Source organism: Ammodytes marinus (assembly GCF_949987685.1).
Source record: "Ammodytes marinus genome assembly, chromosome: 18".
Classification (NCBI taxonomy): Eukaryota; Metazoa; Chordata; class Actinopteri; order Uranoscopiformes; family Ammodytidae; genus Ammodytes; species Ammodytes marinus.
The window spans coordinates 5,642,723-5,656,557 of NC_137222.1; the positions used below are offsets into that span (position 1 = coordinate 5,642,723).

At 41.2% G+C, this 13,835-nt stretch overlaps 1 protein-coding gene across 3 annotated transcripts in view; it reads left to right on the plus strand.

Annotated features, from left to right (window-relative positions):
• The window catches only part of col5a1 (procollagen, type V, alpha 1), a 78,416-nt gene extending 65,095 nt beyond the window's left edge, over window positions 1-13,321 (plus strand). For 2 of the 3 annotated variants that reach the window (XM_080047310.1, XM_080047312.1), the window contains 18 exons: window positions 791-844; window positions 1,206-1,313; window positions 1,475-1,528; window positions 1,625-1,678; window positions 1,947-2,000; window positions 2,089-2,142; window positions 2,247-2,354; window positions 2,569-2,622; window positions 2,801-2,854; window positions 3,097-3,204; window positions 3,420-3,473; window positions 3,587-3,622; window positions 3,739-3,792; window positions 4,112-4,379; window positions 5,092-5,204; window positions 7,010-7,078; window positions 9,740-9,973; window positions 10,637-13,321. In XM_080047310.1, coding sequence (XP_079903436.1) covers window positions 791-844; window positions 1,206-1,313; window positions 1,475-1,528; window positions 1,625-1,678; window positions 1,947-2,000; window positions 2,089-2,142; window positions 2,247-2,354; window positions 2,569-2,622; window positions 2,801-2,854; window positions 3,097-3,204; window positions 3,420-3,473; window positions 3,587-3,622; window positions 3,739-3,792; window positions 4,112-4,379; window positions 5,092-5,204; window positions 7,010-7,078; window positions 9,740-9,973; window positions 10,637-10,783 — 1,677 coding nt within the window. In that variant the 3' untranslated portion in view covers window positions 10,784-13,321. Of the gene's footprint in view, window positions 1-790; window positions 845-1,205; window positions 1,314-1,474; window positions 1,529-1,624; window positions 1,679-1,946; window positions 2,001-2,088; window positions 2,143-2,246; window positions 2,355-2,568; window positions 2,623-2,800; window positions 2,855-3,096; window positions 3,205-3,419; window positions 3,474-3,586; window positions 3,623-3,738; window positions 3,793-4,111; window positions 4,380-5,091; window positions 5,205-7,009; window positions 7,079-7,144; window positions 7,214-9,739; window positions 9,974-10,636 lie in introns of all 3 variants that reach the window. The other variant, XM_080047311.1, reaches the window with a different exon arrangement.
• The last annotated feature ends 514 nt before the right edge of the window (window positions 13,322-13,835 follow it).

Genomic DNA, 13,835 nt, shown 5'->3' on the forward strand with positions numbered 1-13,835 from the left:
ATTGACCTTTTACATACTTGGAGAGGGGTCGTTATGTGATGAATAAGCACTTCTTGATTTTGTTATTAAGAGTACACACACTTCACAAAAGCTATTGCCATATATCAATGTGAGTGTATTTATGTGAGTAAAAGTACTTTAAAATGCGTCAGAATTTCTATTATGTCCTGCCTACTTTTGCCAGTATGACCTTGACGTTGGAAAGAGGCATTAAAAAGTTATTAAAAAAAAGTACTTAATTAAACTTGGAGATTCCCCTTAATACAGAGCTTTTGGTGTTGTTGCTAGAGATAGTCTGATGTGCTTATCGCAGCACGGCAACTCACGATTCGTCATTTGCTCCCTGTCTCCCAAACATGACATGGTGTTCAAAACATTTTCCCTTGGAACAGTTGTGGCAGACTGTATACGCAGTAAAAACCACCTAGCAGAAGGGACGCTAGGCTTATGTGACAGTGAGTAACGTTAGGGCCTGGTCTATAGGTGAGTGGACAGGGGCAACTATCCAATAAGGCAAGAGAAGCGAGGACAAGATATATGTGCAGGGTTCGGGGTAGAACAGTAAGGTCAGCACCCTTCCCGTGCCCCAGCCACCCACTCTGCCGCTAAACTTGATGGATTGAGATCTCTTGTGTCATCTCTTTCTATGGCCATTTGGGTGACAAGGGCACCGCGACAGCAAGGGCTGCTGTAAATGATGGGGGTTTTTAGAAGCGTGTTGGATCAACAAATCGCCTTTCTGATAATGTATGTCTCTCTCTCTCTCTCTCCCCCCTCTCTCTCTCATCAGGGTGCTGCTGGTGAAACAGGAACTCCAGGTCTTCAAGGAGAATTGGGCCCACCAGTGAGTTTTCTCATTCTCTCATGTCCTTTTCTACATGAATAAGTAACAACAAAGATGTCTGACCACAATAATTTCAACACCAAAGAAAATGTATCTTTGTTGGTGAATAGCTAGACTACAAACTCCTTTATTGACAAAGACCACATGTACATGCACAGAAACACTCTGATATTATCCTGGTCAACATTATATTCCCAATAAGCCACTGCCATGTAAACAGCTTCTGCACATGTAAACAACTTGAATCTGAAATATTGTCTTGGCCAGAATATGGTCCTTAATGCATGCAAACAAAGTGTATGACCATGCATCATGGCAAAGCTGTGAATTAGAATGACTCACACACTGCTTATGATCCCAGGGTTCCAGAGGAGAGAGAGGAGAGAAGGGAGAGTCTGGTCCAGCTGGTACAGGTGGACCTGCCGGGCCTAAGGGTCCCCCTGGAGATGATGGTCCCAAAGGCAGCCCAGTAAGTCCCTTTACACCTTCCACCTTAACAAGTACATTTCATTGTCCAAATCAAATGTACTCTTGCTACTGGTTTTACCTCAGCCAGAGGACGGCTGTTGTGTCCTTAAACTATAAGCTTCTCTCCCCATAAATAGTCATTCAACTTGTATTGATTTTCAGGGTCCAAGCGGTTTCCCCGGTGACCCCGGTCCCCCTGGAGAGAACGGCCCAGCTGTACGTAATAAATAAGTCATCAGATGTCATCAGATTGTTACAGTTAGTTTAGAATGTAATGCATCATGACGGAGACTCTGTTCCATGTCAATACAGGGGTTAGACGGTCCACCTGGTGACAAGGGAGACGACGGCGAGGCTGGTCAAGCTGTGAGTGTTGTGTGGCGGTTTTTAATCTGTCTGTCTGTCTGTCTGTCTGTCTGTCTGTCTGTCTGTCTGTCTGTCTGTCTGTCTGTCTGTCTGTCTGTCTGTCTATCTATCTATCTATCTATCTATCTATCTATCTATCTATCTATCTATCTATCTATCTATCTATCTATCTATCTCTATTCATATACTGTATATATTCATGATAATTGCCATTTAAATAATACATGAATGTTGGTTAATTTTCCTTTTTAATTCAAATTCCCACTAGGGTTCACCCGGACCTACTGGAGAGTCTGGTCCTTCCGGACCACCAGGAAAGAGAGTAAGTGTCTGTCTGTTGCTCCCTTATCAGTGTTTTGGGTCTGTGTATTCCACCATATTAATCTCTGTCTTGTGTTATCTTTTTAAAGGGCCCCCCTGGAGTATCAGGACCTGAGGGAAGACAAGGAGAGAAGGGACACAAGGTAACATACATATACTGAGTGTTAACCTAGTTCACCAACTATGTAAAGTAACCAACCAATGAGCAAGAATCCAATGTTTTGTGTCTGTTCTGTTGCTTTAATAGGGAGAGTCTGGTTTGGAAGGAGCCCAAGGAAAGACCGGCCCCGTCGGTCCTCAAGGATCACCTGGCAAACCCGGTTCTGAAGGTCTCAGAGGAATCCCTGGCCCAGTTGTAAGTGGAGGGTTTTTCTTCTTTTCACAGCAATTAATCATGATGCTGTGTAGTGTAGGAACTGTTCAAATTGTTCAAACAAAACATTTTCTAAAGTGCAGGTGTTACCACATTTCAATAAAGTGCTGAAGATAAAAGCAGCTGTGTGCTATTTACAGAAATGTAAAACAGAAAATGTGTTTTTTTTAACTGTGTATTTGCCATTTCTCTGCAGGGAGAGCAAGGTCTACCTGGTTCTCCAGGCCCAGACGGACCTCCCGGACCCATGGTGAGTAGGAAGTGACTCCTAGGCCTTTTGAACTAACGGATCTTTGGTTTAGTTTAAGTTCTATTTTGCATTAAAACAATATAAAAACACATAGTGATAAAAGTATGTGTCGGGGTGTCAACATATCTGACATAATGTTTGCCACTGATGTTATTCTAATGTGTCCTCCGTCTCACAGGGCCCGCCTGGTTTACCCGGAATGAAAGGAGACTCTGGTGTCAAGGGAGAAAAGGTGAGCCACTCCAGCATCTGGCCCAAGTCAATGTTTTGACGTAGAAGCAAACGACTAATGGAACCTCTTTACAAACAGATTGATTTGATTTGTTGTTGTTTGCCTCCATCCGTCAAATCATTCCACTAATGATGAGTGGGTGGGCCACGTTACATAGACATATTATAGGGCTAATGTTGTTTGATGCTGTATTATTGACTGTTGTATTGACGGTGTGTGTGTGTGTTGTGTTCTCTCCCCAGGGCCACCCCGGTCTTATTGGTCTTATCGGCCCCCCAGGTGAACAGGGAGAGAAGGGTGACAGAGGTCTTCCCGGTCCATCTGGATCACATGGTTCTAAAGGAGACAATGTAAGTGGACATGTTCATTTGTTCCAGAGTCTATTGACCAAAATCAGTGTTATGTGTGCCAATGATATAGCCTACTGAAAGTGATTCATAATCTTCAACTTATTTAGCACAGGCATAATGTAGTCACCAGTGTTAAAATCCCTCATGCTAATCAATACTGTTGCGTCGTACATAAACAATGCTTCACGGATTCACACACTCTCTCTTCTCTTCAGGGTATCTCCGGTCCTACTGGTCCACTCGGTCCCCTCGGTCCTCCAGGATTACCTGTAAGACATATGTGTTGTACCGCTTTGTGTGTGTGTGTGTGTGTTTGTGTTACTCAATAGCGTGTTTTGTCTCAGGCTGTATTGATTTCTCATTGTCATCTGTATGTCTTCAGGGTCCTCCCGGTCCTAAAGGAGCTAAAGGGTCATCCGTAAGTATTTCACTGAAAGCTGCGCCCCTTCAAAAGCAGTTACATGTGTTTCTTATGACACTCTTTGAATCACTTGTGGTTGATGATCAAACATTGCTTTCATATGTCTTTGTCAGGGTCAAACTGGACCAAAGGGAGAGACTGGTACGACTGGACCTCCTGGCCCTCCTGTAAGTCAATACATCAGACTTTTGAATTGTACATTTTGTATCGTATCTAAGGGGTGTCTCTGTATAAGAATTTACATAATCGAATCTGATTGGTTGAACTAAAGGCAAATTTTGATTGTGTCTTAGTCTACCATTCATGCACACTAAGGTGGTTGATTAAAAGCTCATGTGTTATTTTCTAAATTGAATTAACAGTATAATAGGCTGATATTAATTGCACAATAGGCGATGTGTCATGATTAATTGGGAGAAACCCTCAACGTAAAATCAATAATCAATAATCCTGACCCCTCCCTCTTTCCTATCTCCATGACGACAGGGCCCTCCCGGTGACGTCATCCACCCACTGCCCATGATGAACCCCATGAAGGGCAGGAACCGCAGGAACATCGACGCCAGCCAGATGATGGACGACACCGCCGGAGACGCAAACTACAAGGACTACGACGACGGCATGGAGGAGATCTTCGGCTCGCTCAACTCCCTCAAGCTGGAGATCGAGCAGATGAAGCATCCGCTGGGCACGCAGAACAACCCCGCACGCACCTGCAAGGACCTGCAGCTCTGCCACCCAGACTTCCCCGATGGTTGGTATTAACACGCAATATAACAATCAGGTGTGAGGTCTATTGTCTAATCCTTCCCCTCCACAGTGTGGGGGTGGCAGGCCTAGAGGTAAGGGGTCAGAACAGTAACCATGAGGTCGCTGGATCGATCCCCGGCACCGGACAGGAGGCTGATATTTGTGAGGGGATATGTGAAAAGACACATTTCAATGTACCCTGTCTACAATTGACTAAAATTTAATTAAGCTTAAACTAAAATTGAACACATAAACATCCTGTTGGACTTTATTGATCTATTGTGAAAATGATAAATTGAGGCCCTGAAATCAACCATCAATCATGGTTTATGGCCAGCATCAATTGCACTTGTTTACACATAATATACACATAATTATTTCATTTTAAGTATAACTTTTCATCTTTGTATGATGTATTCATACAACAGGTATCATTAATGTTTGTAATATATAATATCTCCAAATGTTTCTATTTAATGCAGAATGTAATACAAAACACCAACTATTAAGGATGTGTTGTATGCATTAAGCTAGGCAATAGTTAAAAGTTTTCCGTGTATAACATATGTATATAGGCATATTGATAGTGTGGACATACTCTATGGACATGTGAGATAGGTTTAGCACAGGCTACATGATGTCGGAAAGTGTAGGCTTTAAATATATGCTCTATGATTTATCTTTCTCTCTCTCTTTCTCTTTGTCCATTCCTCCAGGTGATTACTGGATTGATCCTAACCAGGGCTGCTCTCGAGACTCCTTCAAGGTTCACTGCAACTTCACAGCGGGCGGAGAGAGCTGCATCTTCCCAGATAAGAAGTCTGAAGGGGTAAGTTTGACTGCCATGTATACAAACACAAACACACACACACACAGTCAGTGGATAGTCAGGTTGAGGCAGAATAATGATAAGATGATTTGGCATGAAATAGCCTTCAGTTTGTGATTTGATTGACAGTAACATGCTCAATCCTCCTCTCTTCTGGGACATATCTCCGTGCATACTACATAAACACCTTGACCATCTTAAGAAGACAGCACTAGTTGCAACAGTAAATCCATTGTACCTGCATGCACCCATATAACTAAACTTGTTTTAACCAATACGACAGCAGTCTGCATTTTACAAAGTCAGTTTACAAACACGCCACATCTCAGTTTAGTTCTGACAGAAGGTAAATGCAGGGCGACACCTCTCTCATTCAAACACACTGATTTGCTCTAACCCTTCCACAATCTGTTGTTTAAGTGCCAATTTATTTAGCTGGAAACACCATTAAGGACTTTATCAACAGCAGAGCCCTTTGGCAGGTGACAGGCAAACTGAGAGGATTTTCAGTTCATTATACATGAGTGTGTAGAGCCGAGGAGAGGAGAAGCAGAAACATTGGGAGCGCTGTCTTTTGACAAGTCTAAGGCTTGTGTAACAGCACGCTACTACGACCATTTTAATGATCTCCACTCACCAGAAGCCCTCTGAGGGAACAGGAGTTTGCTTAAGCTCGGGATAATGAAGGAGGAACTTTTTATAGTGGTGGCGTGCGGTGGCGGGCACACTCTCATTTGTGTCGCGCTGGGTGAAAAGAAAAGCCTGCACTGTCAGTCTCCGAGTAGAGACAGCAGGCACTCCCACACACGCTCCTTTAGATTGGCACGGGTTATTATAAGAGCACACGGTCAAGAGCTGTACAGAATCACACACACATAACATAGACATGCTGTCAAGAATTCTAGAATTCTAAATTTGAAAGTCATAGAAAAGATGCACTTACAGTATATATTTCCTTGTTTTTTTAGTGGGCCAACCCACTAAAAAAAAATTTAAAATTGAGGGTCACCTTCATGGCAGCATGGGTCTAATGTATGCCATCTCCCCATAAGTGATCCTTGGCTCATCACTCATTATCGCATTAAGCAATTGATGACAGTTCCATATGAAAAACCTGCTATTTAATTATGGAGAAATTCATCATTGTCATAGCTGGGATCATTAGAGCAGCAGTGCCCTCGTTGTCCAATTCACAGCTTTTTTAATGGCATCACAAAGTCAGTGCACCATGGCTGCTCCGCGCTAACACCGAACAGCAGGGACAGAGGCCGCGGTGTTAGAGCTCCTCGCAGGCGATCATTTCTTGATTAATCACTGTGTACTCATGAATTTTTCAACAGCAATTAGCTGCCAGCTACAGTTTGTACTCCAGCAAAATGGCATAATGACTGACTAAAAATTCCTGCTCCTGAACTGGACTGGTTGGTCTGGTTTATTTTCACTCAATACTGTTTTCAGGTCTGGAAGAAAAACATAAAGGTGCTCTATGCAGTTTCAGGGAAGGGGGCTTTGTTTACATTTGCAGAGCCTGCAATTAGTTCACAAAACATATTTACTCTAAATATAATTCTTAGTATTGTATAATTCAATCAAAGCTTAATTATGTCGAGGCACCAGGACCCAAACGTAAAAAGTGTTCCAGAGATCCAATTTGTTCAGTTATGAGAATATAGCTTAAACAATGTTGACTTCTCTGACACACCCACAGTTACATAGTGCACCTTTAAGGAGGGCAAACAGTTTTTTCCCCTCCTTTCTTTAACACTGCTTGTTTTCCCTTCCTCTGTCCGATCCACGCCCCCCAGGCTAGGCTCACCTCCTGGGCAAAGGAGAATCCCGGCTCCTGGTTCAGTGAATACAAACGTGGTAAACTGGTAAGCCAGACTTCCGACTTCCCTACGTCCTTTTCCCTTCCCTGAACACCTCTCATATTTTTCCAGAGCAAAATGGCAAAATGGCCCAAAGACTCGCCAGGCACATGGTATAGTCACTACAAGAGAGGTTCCCTGGTAAGTGGCCCGTGCCTGAGGTTCACACAGTCCTGGTCTTAAGGCCGGGACTCTGTCTACCTAAGGCTCTGCATGGTTCTGCAAAGTATGGTATATGCACTGGCACCTTGGCTTGTTGGTTGTTATGTTATTGTGGTGTGCATGATTGAGCACAAGCTGTATTCACTTTCAGTTCCACAACATAGGCGATGCTCTTACAAGGAAATGGAGAAGAGGTTTTGTGGACTATACAGGCAAGATTTAACACTGGTGAAACTAGATATTTGGCTTCTACCGATTCCCTGTTTAAGGCCAGACACTGCAGGCAAAAACATTGTTTTTTCAAGCACTGGTCAATTTTGAGATTGTAGTCCGAAATGTGCAAAATTCGAATATTCCTTCAACTATTTCTGAAAAATTATTGTAATAGCAAAATGAATTGTTTTTATGTAATTAATCACCTGGCAAATTTGCGTGATGACGTCCATAAGTAATTTTTTTTTTACCTTACTCACCTGCAGTGTTTCACCTTAAAATTCTTGACTGTACATCCACTCGGACACACCTCTGCTCCATTAAGAGAGCATCTCCTGAGAATGACCGTGTGCCGTGACGCTACAATGACTCAAGAAGCAGCAGCATACATAGCTCCATACTTATACTTAAGTGCAGAAAGAAGCACCTCAGAGTGAATACATCACTTTTCACTTCTCATCCTTACACGTTAGACTATTTTAAGTTGCAGATCTCCACAGTCTCCTGCCTTAGTGGGGTCATCCAACCTTCACAATGGGGGTAAAATAAGTGTAAAGCCCTCTCTGCTGAAGCCATTCGGCCACTCTCACACACCCAGCACATCCCCTAGAACACTACTTAGATGTGGCTCAGAAGCTCTTGAGTCAAACAGGTCAGGCACTCGGTCACCACCCAGGGGCTTCTGGATAACTCAGTCACTGTTGACTTGCGGCTGTGATGATAAAGAGGTAATGTTTCTCTGGCGATGTCGGGCTGGATCCACACGCTGCGCTGGGGGGAAGTGGGTGAAGAGTGGTGGGGAGAGCATGGAACAATACCCCTCCACTCTGAGGATGAAAACATCAGAATGTTGAGCCAAAGTGACGACACTCACAAGCAAATCTTCCTTGTTTATATCTTGTTACTTAATAAGTAGCTAATTAAAAGAATCAATGAATTGTTAATGTCAAGCTTGAGTGTCGTTACTCTGGTTTAGTTTGTGCATGCGGGCTGAGAGGTGTGCGTGTGTCTGTGTGTGTGTGTTTTTGAACGTTGGCTTACGTGCGAGTACAAGTGGAGAAAGAGCACATCCAGACTCCCAGACGGTTTGCATGGCACGATGCTGCATGGGCTCCACTCTCAGTAAGTCTGTTTGTCTGAAAGACCAAAGCGACACATGTGGATCTAACGGAGTCCTGATGGTTGGTATGCAGATAGTCACTGATGCACAGAGCTGTGACGGGTTCTAAAAGCTCTTCTATTTTCAGTCAGGACTACGAGGCGTTAAATGAGATCAATGGAATACATATCTCTCTTTTGAAGAAAAATTCATGGTTTATTATAGGTTAATTACCAGGCAATCAACATATCATTGCAGCAACATATTCGCTATTAGGATAATTACATTTCCTGCGCTTACCATAATTTGCTCATATTGGATATATATTTTACATAATTGCGTAAAGGAGGTGTTTAGCTATGCTCATTTTTTCTGTACTTTCAAGGCACATCTTTCCACATTAAGCCTTGAACATCCGTACGGCTTCCAGGCATTTAGACCTTGGAAACGTTCCGCAGCCTCCCGCATAGTCTTTTTAAAGAAATGTGGCCTTTATATGATGGGTAATGATTCAGTATGTTATTATCCACAAATAGGCCTACCCATGAAAAGACCAAAACAATCAATGAAGTCATTCTACTGACAAGTATTGTATGTGTCTCCAAAGGCTGATCTAGAGCTCCATTATTGCTTAAAAAAACGATGAACATTGGCTCTGTTATTTATTTGTTGTACTGTATATTAATACTCGTAAAAGTGAAATGTATTAATCAGCCGGTGAAAATAGTTCCCAACTGAATAGGCTTGTGGCTGAGTGCCACAAGCAGATAAGGTAAGTCGGAAAATTCTAGACTAAATCACATATTGTTGACTTTGATCTTTTCATGTGATTTGCCAGTGGGGAAAAAAATTGAATATCAACATTCTTTTTTATCGAAGAATTGGCAAATGAGCATGGTAGTATATTTACTTCATGTCCTTGGATAACACCTCCTTTTTTCTGTTGATACACTGTTGATACTAAGAAACGTAGTGGAAATCAAAATACAACAGTACAACGGGAACATCATTTACTCGTCATAAATTAAAACAAAATGGCCCTAGACAAAAAAAACTGCACAGGATAGTGTTTGTTTTCAGTGAATTTTTTTTATGTTATTCTCCCTGTCGGTCCACTCCTTCTTTCCACTTGTTCTTTTGCTGGTGTTTTATTATTGCTATTATATTGCTATAATTGTTTCCCTTCCCTGCAGCTCTCGTACGTGGACGCGGAGGGCAACCCCATCGGCGTGGTGCAGATGACCTTCTTGCGGTTGCTGAGCGCGGCGGCGCGGCAGAACATCACGTATAACTGCTACCAGTCTGTGGCCTGGCACGACCAGGACAAGGACAACTACGACAAAGCCATCCGCTTCCTGGGCTCCAACGACGAGGAGATGTCTTATGATAACAACCCCTACATCCGCGCTGTGGTCGATGGCTGTGCGGTGAGTTACAGAGACGTGTGTGTGTGTGTGTATGTGTGTGTGTGCGCGCCAGGGTACCCACGGGGGCTTAAAAGCATTGAATTTAATATTCTAAAAATAAGGCCAACAAAGTATTGAACATCCTTTTCAAAGTTCTCACATTTTTTGATTGTCATTTTGTAGGATACAATAAAAACTTGGAGCAGGCTCGTTATGTGACAAATAAGCACTTTTTGATTTTGTTATTCAGAGTGTACAGAGATTTAACTAATCTATTTTTACAGTATATCTATGTGAGCATATACATGTGAGTTTATAATAGATTTTTCCCCTATTAAAAGTTCCTTCAAATTCTTGAGAATTCCCATTAGAGCCTTCCTACTTTTGCCAGTATTGCCTTGGTGTTGGCATTACATTTGATTTTAAGTGGCATTAACAAGGTGTAATAAAGTCTTATTTTTAACTTGGCTATCCACGGGGTTGTACCCTGGTGTGTGTGTGTGTGTGTGTGTGTGTGTGTGTTTAAATTCATGCGGTTGGTGGAGGTCCTTTGATGAACGCTGTCAGGAAATTATGTTCTTCTTGTCTTTGTAGTGGCTCAGCCTGTGATGTTTTTGCTTCTGAAGACTTATTCCCCCCCCTCACTAACTCTACCCCCTACTGTGTATCTCCTCTCTCCCACAGTTGAAAAAGGGCTATGAAAAGACAGTACTTGAGATCAACACACCAAAGGTGGAACAGGTGCCATTTGTGGACATCATGTTCAACGACTTTGGCGGTTCCACGCAGAAGTTTGGATTCGAAGTGGGCCCTGTCTGTTTCGTCGGCTAAAGACTGTTTACTGAGCAAATGGAGAAAGTAAAAATTTAAAAAAGCATATATTTGTTTTCTCAGAAAAAAATAAAAACTATTGAAAAAAAAGAGAATAGAACAATTCTATTTGTAAAAAAACAACTTTTTTTTTTCCATAAAGCAACAAGTACGAGTTTAAAAAAGTGAAATCAAGTTGAGAATACGGTGAAATTCTATAGGAATAGAGGAAAAAACGAAAAATAACCTTGAAAACCTCAGTGTGCCTTCTCCATCATATGCAAGTTTTGAAACTGGATGTCAGATCCTGCCTCCTATACACAACACACTCGCACGCACACAATCCCAACCGTGCCATCATGCTCAATGTTTTTCATTTTTGGCCCAAAACAACGAAGGCGACCCTGAGATCTGCAGCCGTTCCGGACGGTAGCAGCAGTATTTGCCATGGACTCCATCTGATTTGGCTTTTTCATTCTTCTTTTAAGTTTTTCCATTCATCTCCCCTGGCTTTTCTTCCCAACTTGTCTTTTGTTGAGTTTGTTTGCTCATTCACAATGGGAGCATTGTTTGTGCATAATTGTCTCCCCATTCTCTTGGAATGGATCTTATATATATAAATATATATAAATAATTTTTATGTTTGTAAGTACATTCTGTATATTTTTCCTGGTAATGTTTATTACTTCTGGCTTCAAAACATGCATGACTTTATCAATTGTGAGGTAGGAGACGACTGATAACGGGGATGACATCTATAAAAAGAATTGCACGAAAGTGAGGAAATTCGACTTGTAAATTGAAAAAGAAAAAAAATTGAAGAAATTTGGGAAAGTCCTGTCTTGTTGCAGTTGTGGAGCACACCTTGTTGTAATTTAAAAACCGAATGGAAATAAAAAGACAAAAACAAGCTCTGTGATATTATGTGACAGTTTTGATTTGCATAAATAAATGAATATACATTCCTCCTTTTATCCCCTCTAAACAGAACACCTACCTTGGTGACGACATCATTAACTTAATAAACAGTGTCCGTTATGTTTTTTCCCCTCTATCTGGCTTTTGCAATGGGAGATGTCACATTTGAATGAAAACACAAAGAAATCAAAACCTAGGTGCTATTTCTCTCTCTTCTGTGGTGCTATGTATTTTTCTGTTTATGTTGTTGTTTAAATGAAAGGAAACATTTGGGGTGATAATATTGCATCACCAGCAGCCCCCCACTCCCCCCCCCTTTGACTCTCTCAACCACAGCGTCTGACGTAGGTGGATCTTTTGCTGCAGCCATTTTTTGTTTTTGTCTTTTGTATTTGTTTTCAGCGAGTGGTGTTTGCATGCCATTTCTCTACATATCCACTCACAGCTCAGTGCAGCATGGCGGCGTATGTTATCTCCTGCTTCAGTGGAACCGCACAGCTAAGAACCAAAATGTTGGAGTAACAAGGAGATGGTGCTGTTTGCTTATTGCATATCATTGCTCTTAAGTGGCGCTGCGTTGCAGCTCTAGCCGTCGAATCATCGGTCAAACTGATTGGAGTTGAGACGTGGACTAGTGTTCACGGCCTAAAGGGAGTAGGTCCAAAGTTTTGTCTGGTGTATGAAACCACTTCCACCAAAGGTTTACACGTTTACTAGCTTTAAAGGGCTACAGGTGCTTGAAATCATACATGTTTTGTATGGGGAAACAACTTGAAAAGTATTTTTTTTCTGGATTCAAACTGCAGTAGAAACAGGTCACCAAATTACCCTTGATGAAAGAGTTTTGCTTATGCAGCGTCAAAAAAAAATTGCTTGTCGTTCTACTATTTTTGCCCTTATTGTAATTATGCTCTTTGTTCAAACTATGCACTCTCTATGCTTATGACCACTAGTATCTACCACAGAATTTTTTTACAGCCCTCCATACATAGGTTTGTTTCCTTTTTAACTTTATTTTATTTTTCAACTTCAAAATATGTGACTTGAACCATCTTGTTAAGATAACTCAATATGCTTGTAGATCTTTGGCTTTATTTTCCATTGTGATGCAGTTCACCCAAATTTAACACTTTGCTCTCAGTAATACTAATAATAATAAAAAAAACTAATTCTTGTAAATTTCCAGAACCAGCAGTGATGCTGCCATTTCTTTTGTTTAATTTTTTTTTTTTTTGTTTTTATTTTGTAGATTTCCATTTGTCTTGTCTGTTTTGTTTGTTTTCACAGTCTTGTCGAACCTGTGTAAGGATAAGAGGATAGAAGTTATATTGGTTTTTATGTCAATAAATTCAAGTTTACTGTGGCCATCCACTCTTGTATGTCTTTTGAAGCATTAAAACCTATCTGTATGCATGAAATTGTAAAGTTTTTTCTCTTGTTGCTATAATTTTTTGTAGAGGGACACGTTCTCCGGTCCACGTTTTATTCATCAGGATACATCAAGTTTTTCAATGCTCATTGTCCACTATTGTGAAGTGGAGAAGAAGTGATGAACTTGTAACTCTACCAAAGCCAATGTTCAATTGTAGTATATTTATTGTATTATTTAAAATGAAAAAATAAATGTTAAATGACACCATAGTGTAAGTGTAAGAGGCCCCCTCTTTACATGCATACAGGAGAACAGAGGTGATTGTCAAGAGGTTATCAATTCAAAACATGTTATTTTTACACATTTGCCTCCTTCAAACGGAGCCTTTCACAATGCGTTTGGTCACAGCCATTTGCAGCTAATCAATAGATTGTCCTGTCTTCAAGTGAACAACTTCTGGGCTGTGTTCAAAGGTGTTCAAACACGGAATGAACGTATGGATATCTATTTAAGTTGCACAACAGGTAAGGCTAAACATTAATTGCAAAACAATGTATGTTTTAATAGTGTCACATAATTCTTGTTCCACAGGTAGGCTACTCCACAAGGAAAACGTTCTCCTTGATGGCGTACTGCCTTAAAGCATCTTCCTGCCTAGACATTTTTGGACAGCTAATGTGTGTACTTGTATCACTTCCTATGTTTCTTCTATTTACTAATATATGATAAACCAGAAAAATATATGTATAATATGTGTGATAACTCCACCACTGTATGAAGCCT